At 51.3% G+C, this 20,441-nt stretch overlaps 2 protein-coding genes across 3 annotated transcripts; one reads left to right on the forward strand and one right to left on the reverse strand.

The window, feature by feature from the left end:
* Positions 1 to 852: 852 nt before the first annotated feature.
* Positions 853 to 10,703, forward strand: SPATA2 (spermatogenesis associated 2). Of its 2 annotated transcripts, XM_047851409.1 has the most exons (3): positions 853 to 983; positions 7,361 to 7,807; positions 8,727 to 10,703. In XM_047851409.1, the coding sequence occupies exons 2-3, from the start codon at positions 7,472 to 7,474 to the stop codon at positions 9,951 to 9,953; spliced, it is 1,563 nt and encodes a 520-aa protein (XP_047707365.1). In that variant the 5' UTR covers positions 853 to 983; positions 7,361 to 7,471; the 3' UTR covers positions 9,954 to 10,703. The 2 variants fall into 2 exon arrangements, with proteins under 2 accessions (XP_047707365.1, XP_047707366.1); XM_047851410.1 differs by lacking the exon at positions 853 to 983 and having other exon boundaries at positions 7,005 to 7,807.
* Positions 10,704 to 14,359: 3,656 nt separating this feature from the next.
* Positions 14,360 to 16,285, reverse strand: LOC125161760 (interferon lambda-1-like). The gene has a single exon (XM_047851809.1). The coding sequence runs from the start codon at positions 15,416 to 15,418 to the stop codon at positions 14,846 to 14,848; it is 573 nt and encodes a 190-aa protein (XP_047707765.1). The 5' UTR covers positions 15,419 to 16,285; the 3' UTR covers positions 14,360 to 14,845.
* Positions 16,286 to 20,441: the final 4,156 nt, after the last annotated feature.

Below are 20,441 nucleotides of genomic sequence, written 5' to 3' on the forward strand. Positions count from 1 at the left end.
GAATCATGGTCCAATCGCAAATATGTCTGACAAAGTCTTGGATACGTGTTAGACAATCACTAAGGATTCAGTGGAATGGTGAACCACAAAAACTGAGTCCTCGGTGAGCTCACGGTCAATATGTTTGGTGGGAGTATAGACAAGTCCAAGCCACACCATGATTGAAGCCAGTGTAGACCATGCTGGTACTAAGGTGTTTGATGAAAAGTCGCAAAGCAAGGAGGCAATATGAAAGGCAAGTGAAAAAGCTGAGGCTCGTATAGGCGAGGTAACTTGCCCAAGGTCACGCCCCTAGTAAGTGGCAAAGGCAAAGCTGGGAGCCCCGTTCTTAAAGACAGTCCTCTCGAGGCCGGATTCCATCTCGCGTGATCCTGGCACCTCACTTGCTCTCTTTAAGCCTCGGTATTTGTGTCTGTAAAATGGGGTGAGGACTCCAACTGTCAGCTCCTGCTCAGGCTCAGTCGGGAGAGCTGCTCGCAGATCATCTGGACAAGGGACGAGTCCGGGAGGCGGAGGCCGGGGATCACTCAGTCCGCGCTCGCAGCTCCTAGCCTCCACCGCCCGGCTCTACACCGGTTCCCATGACAACCGGCCAGCCACCATCCCGGGGCTGGCGTGCGTCACGTCCGGCTCGTTTGTTTCCGGGGCTAGTCCGAGCCGAGGCGGCGGCCCTGCAAGCCCCAGAGCCGGATTCCGCGACTCCTCCGCTCGTTCTTCTACCTCCCGCTTCTCCCTCCGTCGCCCGCGGCCATCGGCCTCGCTCCGGTACGACGCGCAGCCGCGGCCCAGCCTCCCTTTGGACCCGCCTCCGAAAGGCGTCACTTCCTGGCCTAGTGTTTCCGGGTCGCCGCTGGTCTCGGGGTACTGGCTTCGGTCCCTTGCAGCCGGCCGGAGCGGCGAGAGCCCAGCGGGGCCCGGCTCCGGCGGCGGCCGCGGCTCCTTCTGGATACCCTCGGCCGGGGCGTCCTTGGCGGCAGTGCCGGGTGAGTGCGGGGCGGCCGCGAGCCCAAACGGCCTCCGGCGCTTCCCAGGGCAGAGGGGGCGCCCGATTCGGCGGGGCTCGGCCAACCCGAGAGCGGGGTCCCCTCGCGGCCGGCGGGGGCGGCGGGCGGGCCCGCCTTTTCTGCGTCCCGAGGGCCCAGCTTGTCCTCAGGATCCCCACTCCCCCGGAGACTGCCTCGCAGATTCCTGGGACCGGCCATGGGTGGCTCAGGGCAGCTCAGGAGGAACACCCCCTCTTCGGCGACTAACCAAGTGGGAGGCCACCCGACCCCACCGCGAGGCAGTTACCGCGCAGTGGTCCCCAGCCCAGTGTCTGGCAGCCGATCTGGGTTTGTACTTATTGTGTGACCTTGGACAAGTCATTTCATTTTCTGAGCCTCATTTGCCTAATTACTTAAATGAGAGTGAACCTGCCTGCTAGGGCCGTAGTGGGGATGAAATGAGATAATGCTTGTGAAGCACGGTCTCTGGCATACAGCTGGCGTCCAATAAGTGATAGCTGCAGTGAATTCATTCGCAAAGCCAGATGGGGCCTGAGTTTGGGACTGGGGTGTTTTTTACAACTGATACGGCCCTCAGAGACTGTAGGAATTGCCAGCTTGGGAATAGCAGCCGCCAGCTCCTGTCCCCAGCAGGGAGTGGAAACTGCTTCCTTCAGAGCCTCTCTGAGAGGCAGCTGCCAGTAGGGAAGCCCGTTTGCAGCAGCTTATAGCTGGTGTTATTTTCAGAGATTTGCAAGACCTCTCTCTGAATCTCTCTGGAATCTGATTGGGGTATGGGGGCCCTCTGGTGTTTCACAGGCAGTGCAAGGTGCCTTGGATGTGTCTCGGGAACCTCGGGTTTGGAATGAGTGCAAAAGAGTGGGGTACGGAGGTGGAAGAGGTTGAATGGCTTGCTCTCCTCTTGCTGCTGTTTGGAGGCCGAGGGAACTCTGAGCTGGCTGAAGCTAGACCAGAGATCTGTAAACCTGTGGACCGGGGCAATGATGCGTCCTAAATAGCCTATGTCTGTGCAGGGAGGGGGCTCCTTCAGATGCTGCTTGGGGGATGTTTCTGCTTGAATGGGCCAGCTAAGGTAAAGCCAAGCTAATGCTTTGCTACCCCAAATCATTTCAGTTCCTTTCAGTGGGATTTGAAACAGATACAGCTTTCCTTTGACATTATTAAAAACAAAAACAAAAACCATTAAAAAAATTATCATCGTCATGAAAAAACCACCACCTCCCTGAGTGTATATGTAACATCTTCTCTCTTCATTGAGTTGCTTTTCCAAGGGAGTCCAGATTGTGGGTGCAGGGAGTGCTGACCAGGCCTCTTGGCTCTGGGCACCCGCCTGACGCTGTTAGGGATGTTCACAGTGCCATTTCCCGCCCCCCCCTCCCCCCCCCCCCCACCAGACTGGGACGTCATGGCGCTCCAATCCTTGGGTTGCTTGGAGAAATTAACGGCTTCTGTCATTGCGCTGTCTAGTCTCCTGTAACCACGCTGTTTTTGCCGAGAGCGTGTTTTTTTGTTGTTCTTGCAGAGTGCTGGGAATAAATTGCTGGCTCTATGCTCAGAAAAGACACCAGCTATGACCAGCTACAATGCAGCCTGTATTCTCAGAAAATGTATTCAGGAGGGATGATGTCAGCTGCTTTACCACTGGCCGGTCTCTGGCCAGCCTCTTCCCTTGGCCCTTGAGCTTCCATCTTAAAGAGATTTGCAGCTCTTCAGCCCCCTTCGGTGTGGGAAGATGGGAATTTTGCTACTATAGCAATTTTTAGAACTCAAGTCTGCTTGCCCTGCCATGGGATGTTCTAACTTAGCCTAGCCCTTTCAAGTAGAGCTGTCCGGCAGGTGCAGCCCAGAAGCAGCATAGAGCTTGAGTCAGGGTTTGGGCATCGGACCTTGGTGCGGACCTCAGATCCTCCTTCTTCCTTCCCTGTGATTCAGGACAAGTGACTTGGCCTCGCTGAGCCTCAGTTTCCTCTTTAACCTTGGGGCTGTCCTGTGGCTTTCACTGATTTTCATTGAGCACTTAGCAGAGGGCCCTCACGTACTGGTCCCTTAGTGAATGGTAGATTGTAGCAATAAATGAGTGGGGGAAACGGGGAAAAAACCCAGGCCTCAGGGCCTGCCAACCCAAGTTCAAATTCCGGCTCGGACCCTTGGGAGCTCTGTTGGGCTGGTTGTTTCATGGCTGAACTTTGGTGTGAGGATTAAATGGGATGATGCAGGTAAAGCGGAAGACTCAGTGCTGAGTGAGTAGTAGGACCTCAGTGACGATTCATTCCCGTCTCCCTTTCTTTAATTACCTCTTAGCGTTCATTTTCTTTCACCTTTTTCCTCACCTACCTAGGTTGACGCAAGATTCATCATAGATGGGTTTCCCATCCTTGACTTGAGGATTTGGAACACCAACACCGATTGGGCTATTTGGATCCCTTTTCCTTGTTTATTGTGCGCCAGCAACAAACACGGGTGTGGACTGTGATGTGATTACAGAGCAGCAGACACTGAGCTTGAGAGTGGCTGACTTTGTAAAAAAAAAAAAAAAAAAAAATCAGCCTCTATAGGCTCAGCGCTGACTTCGTCAGAGAAAAATCACAGCCGCATTTAGGAGGCTTCATGTCCCTTTGTTTACATTTTTCTCAGATGTACCAAAAAATAGTCCCTGGGACCAGAGGCAGGGTGGAAGTTTCTCTTGTAAATACAAAATAGGAAATACATACCGGTTTTTATTGGTAAGGACAGTGGTGTCTTCTCTCGGCTTGCGATACATGCATTGATAGTGACCTCTTGTAGGTAGGATTGAGGGCAGGGCTGTGGCTTCCCAATTGCAGCTCCCTCCCCCCCCCCCCCCCCCGATTATCCCCCCACTGCACCCATCCGAGGGCCTGGCATGAGATAGGTGCTGCATGAATACTTGTTGAGCCCAGGAGTCCTGGAGGTATGGGAGGAACACGGGGGCCTCAAAAGGTCAGGCTTGGAATCTTGGGTCCAGTAGCTCTGGCTACTTAACAGCATGTCCTGTCATGGAGCTGACCTCCCTGGAATCTCGGGAGAGCTCAATGAGAAACTGAAGGCATGGCATCACGAATGCCTCTTTCATTTCTCCTGTTTTATCAAACACCTACTGTGTGCGAAGCTGTGTTCCAGGCACTGTGGTGAATGAAACAGATGTGGTCCTTGCCTTTGTGAAGCATGCTGGGTTACGGTGGGGGTACAAAGAGGGGAAGTTAGTAAATGAATAACGACACTTTCAGCTGGCGATTACCCCAGGATAATGGGGTAATGAGGGACTAGGAAAGTGGGAGTCACTGAGCTGGGGTTGTCAGCGAGGCCTCTGAGGGGTGACATTGGAGCTAAGGCCCGAAAAACGAATGTGAGCCAGCTACGGGAAGAATCAGAGGAAGAACATGCAGAAGGAACAACGCGGGCAAAGGTCCTGAGACAGAAGTGAGCTTTGTGTGTTTGAGGAACAACAGAAAGGTTTGTGTGGGTGGAACTTGGAAGGGGAGGACAGCTATGAGAGATGAGCAGGGGTAGACCGTGAGAAGCCTTTGGCCTTGGTCAGGAGGTAGAATTTTATCCTAATGGATTTTCATGTGCCTCCTGTGCTCCTTGGGTGTATGTGTTCTTGAAGCACGGGGCTCCCTTGGGAGGGCAGTGGTTGGGAGAAAGTGGCCTCTCTGTCCCCAGTTCTCCTGCACATCTCACCCCTCACTTCCTGGTTAAGATCCTTGGAGTCTCCCCAAAACTGTGAAGAAGCCAGGTGAGTGGCTCATTGAGAGTGGATGATTTTATTGACCTCATGATCGTTGCCAGGTTTGTGGGCCCTTAGCACTTCCTGAGCTGAACTCAGATCTGAAGGACTGCTGGGCCTGTCCCTTCTCACTGTGCTTCCTTCTCAGTCCCATGTGGTCTCCACAGCCAGCAGGAGCCTCGTCCACTTAGCTAGCAGGTGTTTCTGAAGCACGTTCCCTGCCTGCCTCTGGTTCTGTGCTTAGTTACCTTACTGAGTAATTCAGTCAGGGTCCTTGCACCCGTGGAGCTTGTGGTCAGGATGGGCGACTGTGAAAATGCACATCCCCCACCTGGCTGGAGATATTTGCCCACGCTCACCTTACCTTCTTGAAAATGCTTGGCATTTTAGGGGTGCCTGGGTGGCTCAGTCAGTTAGGTGTCCGACTTTGGCTCAGGTCATGATCTCACTGTTCACGAGTTCAAGCCCTGTGTCGGGCCCTGTGTTGACAGCTCAGAACCTGGAGCCTGCTTCAGATTCTGTGTCTCCTTCTCTCTGCCCCTCCCCTGCTTTTGCTCTGTCTCTCTCTCAAGAAAAAAATAAAAGAAAACGCTTGGCATTTTGGCAGGGGTATAGCACCTTCAGATACCAGGAATAGCTGTTCATGTTTTTCAAGGGCATATTTCGAGTCAGCCCTCTGTGAAGACCTTTATATACTGATCATCATCCTTACACCGACTCTGAACTCTAGGTACTATGATCAACCCCCACTGTCAGATGAGAAAACAAGCCCAGAGAGGCTGAGCAATTTATCTGACTGGCCCAGAGAAGCAGACCGAGGATTCACACTTAGGCAGTCAGGCTTCTGGATCTGTTCATAGATCAGATCTGTGCTGTGCTGCCTCCTGGGGCCCCGGCAGTACCCTCGATGAATGCAGGTTTGCTCCCAGCATTGTGGCACCGACCATGCTGGTTACTCTGTGCGTGTTCTAACCAGTGGCCCCGCAGACAGCAAGTGTTCAGATTCGGGCGCCTGAGTGGCCCAGCAGTTGAGTCAGTTAACTTGATTTTGGCTCAGGTCATGAGCTTACGGTTCATGAATTCGAGCCTCGAGTCAGAACATGCTTGGGATTCTCTAACCCCCCTCTCCCCCCCGCCCCCCCGCCTCGTGCACATGTGCACTAATTTTCTCTCTCTTAAAATAAATAATTTTTTTTAAAAAAAGTACGAATTTGGTGTGCCCCAACTCAGAATGTTCTGTCCTGTCCATTGGAACTGTAAACCTCTCCTAAGTATAGGGGAATAAGCTATAGGTATTATTGGAGAACTGTAAACCTTTCCTAAGGTATCAGGCTGTCAGAGATCCTCCAGGGGGCACCAGCCAGCGTGGTCTTTCTTTAAAGTTGCAGATGTGATCACGGCCCTCCCTGCCTTGCTTTGAGCTCTTCTGGGGCTTCACATGCCTCTTGGAATAAAATACACAGTTCTTCACACGCTCTGCTCTCTGAGCCTCGAGGCACAGGATCCTGCCCTGCTGGTGCCTGCGGCTTCATCTCTGGTCACTCCCTTCCCTCCCCCTGGCCGCTTCAGCCATCCTGGCCTTCTTTGTGTTCGCCAAGCTCCTTCCTGCCTCAGGAAAGCAGGGAGTGGTGGGTAAGGGCGTCGACCTTGGAGCCCAGCTGCCAGGGCTCTCGTCTCAGCCCTGCCTCTTCGTGGTTCTGTAACTTTGGGCACGTTCTTTACATTTCTCTGTCTTGGCTTTTGCACCTGTAAAGCGGGGATCAGAGTAGTAGTGCCTGTGTCTCCTAGGGTGGTTTAAGAAGATGAAGGGCATTAGTGTGCATGAGTGCCTGGCAGCATTAGCTCAGGGCCTTCCTCCCTAGGGACACCTCTGACGTTACAGTCCCCTCCCACCTCTTGGCCTGGCAGACTCCTCATCCTTCATGTCTCACCTTCATTGCCTGGGGTGGGGGTAGGGAGATATCTATTTATTTATTTAAATTCAAGTTCGTTAACATACAGTGTAGGAGTAGAACCCAGTTAGTGATTCCTCACTTACATATGACACCCAGTGCTCCTCCCAACAAGTGCCCTCCTTAATGCCCATCCCCCATTTAGCCCATCCCCCCACCCACCTCCCCTCCAGCAACCCTCAGTTTGTTCTCTGTATTGAAGAGTCTCTTATGGTTTGCCTCCCTGTTTTTATTTTTCCTTCCCTTCCCCTATGTTCATCTGTTTTGGTTCTTAAATTCCACATATGAGTGAAATCATAGGATATTTGTCTTTCTCTGACTTATTTCACTTAGCATAATACGCTCTGGTTCCAGGGGGTGGGGGGGATTTTTTAAACTTTCTCCTCCTCCCTACAAAACCAGGTTGGGTGCTCCTAATCACATTCTTCATTTATGAGTTCAGCAAAGTCAAGGACCTACCTGTCTTGTTTCTACCACAACTTTGCAACATAGTACGTGTTCAGTTAAATGTGTTGCATGGATGCGCAGAGAGGGGCCCGGGGCTGGTGGTGCCCAGTTGTAGCTCAGGCCAGTTCTGACTTTCGTTTTGCCTCGGCAGCCACGAGCTGGTACGTGGACCCGTTCGAGGAATGATGTGCTTCTTGTTCTTCCCCTTCCAGAGCATGCCCCTAGTCCAGGTGGGCAACATGTCAGTGCTTTTAGCGATGTCATTGCCTCGAGCCCAGAAGCCATGGAGGAGATAAGGTAGCCCCCCCCCGTCCCTGGATCGGATGGGGAAGCCCAGTTCAATGGATACAAAATACAAGGATGATTTATTTCGGAAGTACGTGCAGTTCCACGAGGGCAAAGTGGACGCCGCCCCCAGCAAGCAGCGGCCTGGCAACGATGAGTACCTGCGGGTCGCAGCCTCGACCCTGCTCAGCCTGCACAAGGTGGATCCCTTTTATCGATTCCGGCTGATCCAGTTCTATGAGGTGGTGGAGAGCTCCCTGCGCTCGCTGAGCTCCTCCAGCCTGCGGGCTTTGGCCTGCGCCTTCAGTGTGCTGGAAACGGTCGGTGTCAACCTCTTCCTCTACCCGTGGAAGAAGGAATTCAGAAGCATCAAGGTAAGGTCTGGGGAAGGGCCGTGCCCACCGGTCTCCCTTCTTGACCCTCCCAGTCCGACCTGAGAGGGCTTGTGCCAGTTACATCCCTCCTCTGCCTGCAGACCCGTCCGGGTATCTTGCCCACCGCCTTTGGTCCAACAACTAGAAGTACCCCCTTCTGTTCCCCACCTTGCCTGTCTGACCAGTGTCCTCTCTTTACTGAGTCCCTGCCCCTGGCAACTCCCGTCTGAAGCTGTGAAGTTGGAAAGGCAGGCAGCACCCTGGTTACGCGGGACCTCCAAGCCCAGGGCAAAGGGCTCGAATTTGCCCTAAGTAGGCTGGGAGGCAAGGCAGGCCCGGATCGGGTTTACATTTGGAAAGCATTCTGTTATATGGGAAGGAGACCAGCGGGGCGGTGAGACCAGTTAGGAGGCTGCTGCAGACGCCAGGGTCCCCCGAGAGGGGGTTCGGACCAAGTGGGAAGAGACAGGAGCGTGGAGGATGGATTTAAGAGAGCGAGAGAATTCTGAATCGTGCTGAAGGCAGCGATGGCTCAGGAGAGTTTCCACAAAGCCAGGCTTTTGTTCTTCAGAACTCCTCAGAAATCCAGAAAGGAATATTCTTCCTGCTCATTGGGCCTTCCGCCTCGGCTCCGATCCCCTCTCTTCACCGCGTTTTTTGCCCTGTTTCCTCAAATGGCGCAGAGCCGCGGAAGCTCGTACGGGGAGCTGGTGGCTTTGTGGCCTCCCGCTCAAGGCGGTGCCGTGCAGCTCCCCTGGCGCCGTGTGCCCAGCTGGCCTCTGTCTGCTACACGGGGGGGGGCGGCTGCTGAGATCTTTCCCTCCTCTCTCCTCCCCCCCCCCCCCCACTTGGGTGTGCTCAGACCACGTGTGCCTCAGAGAGCAAATCCCGCCTTTTTCTGTACCCTTCCTTCTCCTAGACCTACACGGGCCCCTTCGTTTATTATGTCAAGTCGTCGTTGCTGGAAGAGGACATCCGAGCCATCCTGCATTACATGGGCTACGTGCCCGAGTTAGGGACTGCGTACAGACTCAAAGAGCTTGTGGAGACCCTCCAGGTGAAGATGGTCTCCTTTGAGCTCTTTCTGGCCAAGGTGGAGTGTGAGCAGATGCTGGAAATCCACTCACAAGTCAAGGACAAGGGCTACTCCGAGCTGGACGTGGTGAGCGAGCGCAAGAGCAGCGCGGAGGACGTGCGGGGCTGCTCGGAGGCCCTGCGGCGCCGGGCTGAGGGCCGGGAGCACCTGACGGCTTCCATGGCCCGCGTGGCGCTGCAGAAGTCAGCCAGCGAGCGGGCGGCCAAGGACTACTACAAGCCACGGGTGACCAAGCCCTCGAGGTCGGTGGACGCCTATGACAGCTACTGGGAGAGCCGGAAGCCGCCCCTGAAGGCCTCGCTGAGCCTGCGGAAGGAGCCGGTGGCCGCAGACGTGGGCGACGGCCTCAAGGACGAGATCATCCGCCCGTCCCCCTCGCTCCTGGCCGTGTCCAGCTCTGCCCACGGAAGCCTGGATGACCTGCCGCCCCCCTCGCCGAACAATGGTCTGGGCCCGCTGCGTGGCACGTACTTCTCCGCTCAGGATGACGTGGATCTGTACACGGACTCGGAGCCGAGGGCCGCGTCCCGGAGGCAGGACGCCCTGCGGCCGGACGTGTGGCTGCTCAGAAATGATGCCCACGCCCCCTACCACAAGCGCTCGCCCCCCGCCAAAGAGTCCGCCCTGTCCAAGTGCCAAAACTGCGGTCTGTCCTGCAGCTCCTCCCTCTGCCAGCGCTGCGACGGCCTGCTTGCCGGTCCCCCGGCCCCCAGGTCCGGCGCCTTCCCCAGCAAGGCCTCTGCCCACGACAGCCTGGCCCACGGGTCGTCTCTGCGGGACAAGTACGCGGGCCAGACTCAGGGCCTCGACCGGCTGCCGCACCTCCACCCGAAACCCAAGCCCTCGGCCACAGCCACCTCCCGCTGTGGCTTCTGTAACCGCCCGGGTGCCACCAACACCTGCACCCAGTGTTCAAAAGTCTCCTGCGACACCTGCCTCGGCGCCTACCATTATGACCCCTGCTGCAAAAAGAGTGAGCTGCACAAGTTCATGCCCAACAACCAGCTGAACTACAAGTCCACCCAGCTCTCCCATCTCGTGTACAGATAGACTCGACCTTGCACCCCCCTGCTCCAAGGGCTACACCACTGACTTTCTGGGTTCCCCCAGGGAAGAAGTGTTCACGTATTGATCTCGGAAGCAGAGGCCTGCATTTGACCGTGTAGGTGTCAGGGGATCGTGGGGTCGCCCGCACCACGTGCGCGTTCACCTGGCGACCCAGATATTTCCTTTGATGGCTGCTTTGTCACCTGACAAGGGAGAGGGTGGCACTTCCGTTCAGATTCATTTTTGCTAATCTCTCCACTCCCTATTCCATTGTTTGTTTTTGAAGATTTCTGTCTCTGAGACTCTTGCCACACCCACCTCTCCTACTGCAAAGCCAACTTGGACTGGGAAGGGCCCTCCAGGTCCCCTCCAAACGCCCACCTGGAGCGCCGAGCTAGAGGCCTGTTGGCTTGTGAAATGAGCCCTCCTGCCACACTGGGCCTCTTCTAGTGGCTCATCCCTTGGCCACCCCCTTCCCGGACACAAGGATCCCCTCCTGGACTCCCCGCCCCTGACTTCCACCCGTCTGGGTTTCAAAGGTGGACTGAGTCCGGTATTCACCGAACGGCATCCTGTTGCCGCCACAGCTCAGTTTAGCCCATGGCGTTTGTGCACTTTGCTCCGACGCACTGAAGCGTGGACCGTCCACGGCAGAATGGACTTCTCCCCCTTTCTGTTGTTTGCACATGCCCCTCTTACTGTACTGTAAATAGATATTTTTGAGATTTATTTTTAAATAAATATTCAACTTGCCGTGTGTTTCACAGTGGTTAAAACATTGATCATGTAGCTATTTATACAAATGGCCTGGGTTCTTTAGTCTTCCAAGGGAGGGTCTCCTCCCCTTCCGTGTTGTATCCTATACACACCACAGCCCAAGGGTAGAGCAGAGAGTGTGGGGGCAGAGGAGGAACAGACGATGTCCCAGAATTGGTGGCGAGCCACTGTCTTCCCTCCAATAAATCTCTATATACCTACCTCCAGCAGACACTTAGGGGGCTAGTGCGGGCCGGGAGTTCTGTGCACCTGTGGACTGTGATACCCTAGTGACCCTTCAGGAACCTCACCCTGCGGACCTACGGCCTGGTCTTTGCCATTTGCCGCGTGTGAACCTGCACTCCGAACTTCTTGAGTCTCGTTTGAGAAGGAACGTCATTTGGGATCTCCCCGCCCCTCCATCTCAGCCTTCTTCGCCTGTTTCCAGGACTCCTCTGCCACGTCGGTGATCTTTTTGCACTAAAAGTGGGCCCGAGTCAGCGTGTGCCCATCAGACGGACGTCTCCTGAGATGCTCAGCTGAGCCTAAGCGCTTCCAAACCTGAAGGCCCCTTAAACTCCTCCTGTGAATGACCCCTGGATGTTGCTTTTGGGGTGCCGAGCAGGAGTGGGGCAAGAGTTTGAAACTAAAAACCGCTTCCTTGTGAACTAACATATTTTAGCCATACGTGTTTGTGATGTACAGAATCTAGGGATTTACGTGCAGTGGGTTTTCTGCTAGAAGGAGGTGTTCGGCTCTCGAACACATTTAGCTCTGGCTGAATCCTGAGGCCACTGTGAATTTGCTGATGTTCTTCCAATGCAGTGGAGTGATTTTAAGGTTTTCCAAATCTTCTGTGGCTCTTTTTTATATATCTAGTAGAGCACATGTAGATACTCAATGTGTATATACAGCTGAGTTTCAACACCTTTATTACTGAGACCAGCCCATTCTGGGGTCGTCATCTTTGGTGTTCTTCCTTCCCACGTTTCAGAAGTGTCGACGCCTGTTTTACTCCTGAGAGCTCTAGTTTTCTAGTTTTCCGTTCCCAGATCGCTCCAGCACTACAGGAACTTTTAAGCAACTGTGAGGCCAGGTAGCTTCTACTGGTGGGCAGGAGCAGGAGTGCCCACCTCGTCCTGGGAGAGAAAGTCCGGCACACATGTCATCATGGAGATACCGCGTTTAGAGACTGGAATAGGAGATCTCTGACCGTGTCCTTGGTGTGTACCTTACTGTATGAGGTTGCTGTGATTGCGATGGGTAAATACATGCTAATTTAAAAAGAGATGTTTTGCGATTGATTTCTATCAAGAGTTGAAATGTTGAGAGATGACTCAAAAAAATAATAAAGTGTCTTCCATTATTAAACAAAGTGTTTGGAGTTTTATGTCCCTCCCTCCCTGCTGCTTTTGAAGTTTGGGCTGCTTGGATGGTTTGTTTGTTTTGCTCAAGCTGTCAGATGCTCAGATGACAGGACTCTCATTTTCTCTCCCACAAAACTGATAACTTGATGAGAGCCCCGCTTTCGAGTGCTTACGCTGTGAGCCAGGTACTTTGCATGCTGACTCTTCACATGCGTGATTCCACAGAATAGTCTCCGTCATCCTGTAAACTAGGTAGTGTTACGATCCCCACCTGTAAGGTGGGGAAACCGAGGTGTGCCAAGTTCAGCCACGTTTCTTAGGAGTGGGACTACATACTCCAGGAGAAATGATTGTTGGTGGTGACTGACAGGCATTAAATAACATTGAAGGACATTATGAAAAAAATTGATTACGTTTTTCTTTCAATCCGTTTCAATGCCTTAAGGAGAAAATCCATTTAATGCTAGCTTGTCTTTACCAAAGAGGAAGCAGGTGTTAGGCTTGGAGCCTTAGGCAGAGTCTTAGCTAGGTGTTCCGTTACCTTCTGTCTGGAGCAGGCTGTACTGCTTTTCCATCTACAGCAATGACAAGAGATCACTTTAAAAATCAACTTACGTGTTTTTCCAAAGGAGGGTTTGCAAGACACATGGCAAAGATCTTGAGGGTGGTAGAAGAGCAGCTGTGATTTGGGACATCCTGGCTTCTTAAATTTTTTTTTTTAATGTTTGTTTATTTTTGAGGGGGGGGAGGGGCAGAGAGAGAGGGAGACACAGAATCCGAAGCAGGCTCCGGGCTCCGAGCTGTCAGCACAGAGCCCGACGCGGGGCTCGAACCCACGAACCGTGAGATCATGACCTGAGACGAAGTTGGACACTTAGCCGACTGAGCCACCCAGGCGCCCTGGGACATCCTGGCTTTTGGTAGCAGCAGGGTCTCTGCATGACGGTGACCACTGCCGGGTCGGCCCCTACAAGGCCCCTCAGCGGTCAGAGAATAGCAGGTTTCTCCATTTCGTGCACCGGTGAATAAATAATCCAGGCCTCGGGCCAGACCGAGGCCCAAGAGCTGGGTTGGGTTTTGGCTGCAGCCCAGGAAATGGCACCGCCAGGAAGAGCGGCTTCCTAGAGATGCGCACCTAGCCTGGGAGAGCGGAGGAAGCCAGACACTCGCTGCTGCGCCCGGAGCAGAGTGGTGCCTTCGGAGCAGATTGCTTAATCTGTGTATGTAAACGACAAGCATGTTTAACATCATCGTGCCCGCCAGCTGCCCAGTAGCCCTGCTGCCCGCTTCGAGCACCGATCTGTGGCACCCCGCCCGCCCGATTGCCAGTCTCAGAGAGAGAGAGAAGAGCTGTGGCAGACGCTTTGAGTTGAACCCCCCTCTCCTCTCACCCTTTCTCCCTTGGTAATAGAAGCCCCGATTTTTAGACACATGGCCATCCGGGGTAAAGACTGCCTTCCCCAGCTGCTCCTGCAGCCAGGCGTGGCCATGTGGCCGTGTCTGGGCAGTGGGACGGAGAAGTGGTTCGTGTGGCTTCTCAGACATGCCTTTGAAGGATCTTTTCTTCTTCCCACCCGAGCCTCCTTCCTGGTTGGAATGGAGCGGCCCAGTGAGACTCTGAGGCGGAAGCCAAGTGATGAGGGAGGGGCGGTTGGGAGCGGCTGGGTCCCTGATGCTTAAGAAGCCGCCATCATAGCCAGCCTGCCCTGCCTACCTCCAGAGTTTTTATGTAAGAGAGGAAGGAGCCATTATCTTGCTTAAACGCCACCCCCCTCCCCCGGCCCATATTCTCATTTAAGAAACCATCTTATTTACAAAAGAGGTACAAATGAACCCAGCTTCCATGATTTAACAGCTACCAACTTGTGGCCAACCTGGTTTCCTTTTTACCTGTCCATCCACTTCCCTCCTAAATTCCTTTGAAGGAAATTCCAGACATCTGCTTCAGTGGAATATTTCAGTACGTGTCTCTAAAAGACAAGGGACTTTTAAAACACCATACCATTATCACATCTAAATTTTTATAATTCTTTAATAGCGATAGATAGGCAGTCAATGTTCTGATGTCCAGTTGTATAAATTCATATTAAAAAAATTGTTTTTTAACGTTTATTCATCTTTGAGAGACAGAGAGAGACGGAGCATGAGCGGGGAAGGGGCAGAGAGAGGGAGACCCAGAATCCGAAGCAGGCTCCAGGCTCCGAGCTGTCAGCACAGAGCCCGACGCGGGGCTTGAACTCACGAACTGCAAGATCATGACCTGAGCCGAAGTTGGACGCTTGACCGACTGAGCCACCCAGGTGCCCCTAAATTCATATTTTAAAAACAGTTTGTATCAGGGCTCAAATAAGGTCTCCACATTGCATTTCGTGGATAGACCTTTAAATCACCGTTACCCTCAAAGCTGTTCCTGTAGAGTATAGGGACCCTATCTTTCTCTTTTTTTTCCTTGAAATGTTTTTGTCAAGCTGGATTTTTAGTCCTTTAGAGTTCGCTAGAGTCTGCACTTTGCCGATTGCAGCTCCCACTGTTGTTTAACATGTTCCTCTGTTCTCTCCGTCTCCAGAGTAGTTGGCTCTTTTTTTTCTCTCTTCCTTACTGTTTATTTGCTGCACATTGCACAAAAGTAGAAAAATAAACATTTCTTATGGCTATGGAGCGGGGCTGCAGGTCCATAAATAAGGGATTGAAAGGAAATAACTTAAGGGAGGATGAGGCCTGGTGCATACAGAAGGTCTGGGTCCCGGACGGGCTGGGGTCGGGTCCAGGTTTTCAGACGCACAGGTCTCCACCGGTGACACACTTCAGGTCCCGCGTGAGGAGGCGGAAGAGGTTGAACGTGACGGAGGCCTCGAGGCATCCCTGGGACTCCTCTGGGGCCCTCTGGAGCCGGTGCAGCCAGTGGTGCAGGCGGCCGCGGGGTCTGGGTCCTGCCGTGGGCTGAGCCCGGACACAGGCCTGGAGCTCGGAGTGGATGTGGCGCAGCACACGAAGGGGCTGCTCCAGGACGACGCCCAGGGATGAGTCGGTCATGTTCCCCAGGACCTTCAGCGTCAAGTCTAGTTCAGCCTCCAAGGCCGCAGGGCGCTCCCAGGCCTGCAGTCGAATCAGGTCCCTGGTCCTGGGGAAGAGGCGAGAGCCACAGCTCCAGTTCTTCAGCGGGAGTGACTCTTCTAAGGCGTCCCTGGCCTTCTTGAAGGCTTCTAGCTCCCTCGGCGACAGAGATGGGAACTTGCCCACGTGGCAGCCCCTCCTGGTTGGGGGGGGCCCGGGAGTGGGGACAGGGCCCGCGCTGGTCAAGCCCAGCACCACGGTCACCAGCACCACAACCCAAGCCGGAGCCATGGCCCGATCTCGACTGCTTCCCCGGCCGCATGGCTCCGCTTTTAGCCAGGCTCGCTGGGCAATCCCAGCTGATGTATGTAAAGTGAAAAGGCAAGTGGAAATTGGAATCTCCACTGGGCCTGAAAAGGCCTAAGTAGGCGGAGCCACTCGCTGAAGCAGGTGAGCACGTGGGTGTGGGCGAGGCCGCCTGAGCCGCAGAGAAAGGGCATCCGACGAGTCCCTTCCCTGGACTTGTGCCGAGAAGGAAAGAGAAACTGAAATTCCCTCATAGGAGAACGCCTTGTTTCTGAGAAGTCCAGTGTCTGGACAACCGCGTTTAGGACTCTCTGGGGCAGCCTTCAGCTGACTGTGGGGAGCCCCTTACCGAGGCTGAGGGAGGTGCCGGGGCGAGGAGTGTGGGCGAGGGTGCCTGAGCGGCAGAGGCGGCTTCCCTTTGAAGCGCAGTCTTCGTTTGCTGTGGTCCCATTTGTGTACTTTTGCTTCTGTTACCCGTGCTTTTGGTGTCACATCCAGGAAATCATTTGCCAGATTCACTGTCACGAAACTCTTCGCTGTGTTTTCTTCTAGGATTATAGTTTTAGATCTCACATTTAGGCCTTTAATCCGTTTTGAGTTAAGTTTTATATGTGGCGTAAGGTAAGGTCTAACCTCAGTCTTTTGCGTTTGGATCTCCAGTTTCCCCACCACCATTTGTTGAGACTGCCCTTGCCCTATGGTATGTTCTTGGTGCCCTTGTTGAAGCTCATTTGATCATCTCTGTGAGGGTTTATTGGGCCCTATTCTGTTCCATTGGTGTCTTTAAGTCTATGCCAGTACTACAGGTTGTTTTTTTTTTTAATTTTTTTTTCAGTGTTTATTTATTTTTGAGAGACAGAGACAGAGCGTGAACGGGGGAGGGGCAGAGAGAGAAGGAGACACAGAATCCGAAGCAGGCTCCAGGCTCTGAGCTGTCAGCACGGAGCCCGATGCGGGGCTTGAACTCACGAACCGCGAGATCATGACCTGAGCCGAGGTCGGACACTTAACCGAACTGAGCCACCCAGGCGCCCCCTACTACTACGGTATTTTGATTACTGTAGCTTTGTATATAATATGTTTTGAAATCAGGAGGACTGTTTCAAGTATTCAGGGTACCCCCTTGAGATCCAGTATAAATTTTTTTTTTTGCCTTTTTAAATTGTGGGAAAAAAAGCAAAAGAAGAACAATATTTCATGACATGTGGAAATTACATGAAGTTCAAGTTTCAATGTCCATAAATAAAGCTTTGTTGGAACCTAGCCATGCTCCTATCTGTGGCTGCTTTCAGGTTACAGCAGCAGAGTTGAACAGTTGTGTGGCCCTCAAAGCTGGAAATATTTGTTATCAGTCCCTTTATAGAAAATGTTCCCTGACCTATGTGGTCTGAGAGTCCAAGGCCAGTGGTCCCTGACCCAGCTGCTACTCTGGGAGAATCACGGACGATCTGGTTGGTGCATGATGGCCCCACTCTCTACTTTCTTCTCCAGCTCACAATACAGATAAATAATATTTCATTTTCTTCCAACATCTTCATATCAGCTCTGTGGTCATACTGTGACAAGCCTGTCACAAGTTGTGAAAAGCGATTTCTCAGGGAAGAGGAGGAGTTCCCCTCCCCCCACCAGCTTTTTCTTTTTATTTTTTAAAATATACATCCAAGTTAGTTACCATATAGCGCAACAATGATTTCAGGAGTAGATTCCTTAGTGCCCCTCACCCATTTAGCCCATCCCCTCTCCCATAACCCCTCCAGTAACCCTCTGTTTATTCTCCGTATTTAAGAGTCTCATGTTTTGTTCCCCTCCGTTTTTATATTATTTTTGCTTCCCTTCCCTTATGTTCATCTGTTCTGTATCTTAAAGTCCTCGTATGAGTGAAGTCATAGGATATTTGTCTTTCTCTGACTAATTTCACTTAGCATAATACCCTCTAGTTCCATCCATGTAGTTGCAAAAGATTTCATTTTTTTTTTTACTGCTGAGTAATACTCCATTTTGTGTGTGTGTGTGTGTGTGTGTGTGTGTGTGTGTGTGTGTGTATACCACATCTTCTTTATCCATTCATCCATCAATGGCCATTTGGGCTCTTTCCATAATTTGGTTATTGTTGAAAGTGCTGCTATAAACATTGGGGTGCATGTTTCCTTAGAAAACAGCACACCTGTATCCCTTGGATAAATGCCTAGTAGTGCAATTGCTGGGTCGTAGGGTAGTTCTATTTTTAGTTTTTTGAGAACCTCCACACTGTTTTCCAGAGTGGCTGCACCAGCTTGCATTCCCAAGATCCAGTATAAATTTTAGGACCATTTTTTTCTAGCTCTGCAAAAATGCCATTGGGATTTTGACAGGGATTGCATGGAACCAGTAGGTTGCTTTGGGTAGTATGGACACTGTTATAATATGAAGTCTTCCAACCCATGAACACAAAATATCTTTCCATTTATTTGTGTCTTCTTTAATTCCTTCCAGTAACGTTTTATAGTTTTCAGGGTACAAATCTTTCACTTCCTTGCTTGAGTTTATTCCTAATGATTTTATTCTTTTTGATGATACTGTTTTTATAATTTCATGTTCAGATTTCTCATTGTGTATGTATAGAAGGCAACTGATTTTTTTTTTATGTGCTAGTTTTGTATCCTGCAACTTGGTTGAATTCATTTATTCTAACAGGTTTCGTGTGTGTGTGTGTGTGTGTGTGTGTGTGTGTGTGTGTGAAATCTTTAGGGTTTTCTACATATAAGATCTTGTTATCTGAGAATAGATGCAATTTTATTTGTTTCTTTCCAATTGGGATGCCTTTTATTTCTTTTTCTTACCTAGTTGCTCTGGCTGACTTCCAGCACTGTGTGGAACTCAAGTGGCAAGAGTAGGCATCCTTGTCTTGTTCCTGATATTAGAGGAAAAGCTTTCTGTCTTTTACCATTGGGTATGATGTTCACTGGGACACATAGGTTTTCTTTTTTTTTAATTAAAACAATTTTTTAATGTTTATATTTGAGAGAGAGAGAGTGCGAGCAGGGGAGGGGCAGAGAGAAAGGGAGACACAGAACCTGAAGCAGGCTCCAGACTCTGAGCAGTCAGCACAGAGCCCGAAGCAGGGCTCGAACTCACAAACTGTGAGATCATGACCTGAGCTAAAGTCGGATGCTGAACCGACTGAACCACCCAGGTGACCCAGACACATAGGTTTTCATATGTAGCCTTTATTATGTTGAGGCAATTTCTTACTATTCCTACTTTGTTGAGTATTTTTATCATGAAAGTGTTTTGAATTTTGTTAAATGCTTTTTCTCTGCATCGACTGAGGTGACTTTTTTTGTCTTCCATTCTATTAATGTGGCATATCTCATGGTAGTTGACTTTTGAGGCTTGCTCAGATTTGGTGTGAGTTTTGGGGATGTTGTATTCTTTCATCAGGAGGCACATGATGTTGAATTCTCTCCCTTTGGGAGAGTAACAGCCATTAGGACTGTTTAGTCCTCAGGCCAGTCATTTCATTGGAAGTTGCAAAATGTAGATATTCCCATGCTAGTATCCCTTCTTTGTTTGGCAACTGGGATACTTCTATAAAAAGAAACTTCCTTGTGGTGGTGTGAATCTACATGTGTGATAAAATTGTATAGAACTAAATACACACCCTCTCACACTAGTGCATGTAAAACTGGTACAGTGTGAACAAGATGTGTGGCTTGCTCCAATGTTAGTTTTCTCGTTCTGATACTGTTCTGCAGTTGTGCAAGATGTCACCACCGAGGAAACTGGGTGCAGAGTACTGGGACCTTTTAGTATTATTGTTTTCGCAACTTCCTGTAAACTTATAATTATTTTTTAAAAAAGAAAATGAAACTTTCAGCCAGTATTTGACTACCAGTAGTCTAGTTTAAGCGAGATCAACGCTTAATTATTTGCCTTTATTACCATTTTTTTTTTTTTAACATTTATTTATTCTTGAGACAGAGAGAGAGAGAGAGAGAGAGCATGAACAGGGGAGGGTCAGAGGAAGAGGGAGACACAGAATCTAAAACAGGCTCCAGGCTCTGAGCTGTCAGCACAGAGCCCCACGCGGGGCTCAAACCCACAGACCGTGAGATCGTGACCTGAGCCGAAGTCGGACACTCAACCGACTGAGCCACCCAGGCGCCCCAATTATTCCCATTTTTTTAGTAAGCTTAAGGCCCAGCGTGGAGCTTGAAGTGATGACCCTGAGATCAAAAGTCAAGTCATGGGCCAGTCAAGTGCCCCTCTTTGCCTTATTTTTACTTAATGAGCTGATGCCTTAGAACCCCCAACAGCGACTGATTTTTTTAAAGTATGAACTCACTGATTTCAGTATGTTTTAAATATTTCAGTCCTATACATTATTGTTATTGGTGCTCAGATGCCTGTGTTTGGCCGGTAGGGACCTCTTCCAGTCCTTCCTGAATCCTTTTGACTTGACCCTGAAACCTTTGATTGCTTCCACTCTCTGGTAGGACAGGGTGCTCCAAGTTCATCTTGCACATTTCCTCCCCAGGTCCTGGAATCACGTTTCTCCAGACAGGGGTCCTGTCACTGTGAAGTGACATTTGGAGACCACGGTCTGAGAGCTAGGGATGCTCACTGCCACTGGGCTAGTCATTGCTTCTTGGTCTTTTTTATGAGCAGAGTTTACGTTCTTTCCAGAACAAAATATGTCATAAGATCACACTTCTACTTTAAATTAAAACTCAGGACTATAGGATTTTTACTTAACCTCATCAGTCTGTTTTTCCCATGCTAAGAATCCTGGTTCTCAGGGACTCCAGGAAAGCCATCACGGATTTTAATTTCGCCACCTATGACGAGACCTAATGTTGACTGAGAGGAGGGAGTCATGGCGTGGGGTGGCCCCTCGGAGCGAGTCACAGTTACACACCCCTCCCCTCTACTGAGTGGGGCATGACAGAGGCTCTGGTTTGCAACTTCACAGGTAGGGTTCACTCCTGGCTGCCCATGGTTCCGTTAGTAAATGAGACATCAGAGATAG

Source organism: Prionailurus viverrinus, chromosome A3 (assembly GCF_022837055.1).
Source record: "Prionailurus viverrinus isolate Anna chromosome A3, UM_Priviv_1.0, whole genome shotgun sequence".
Taxonomy (NCBI): Eukaryota; Metazoa; Chordata; class Mammalia; order Carnivora; family Felidae; genus Prionailurus; species Prionailurus viverrinus.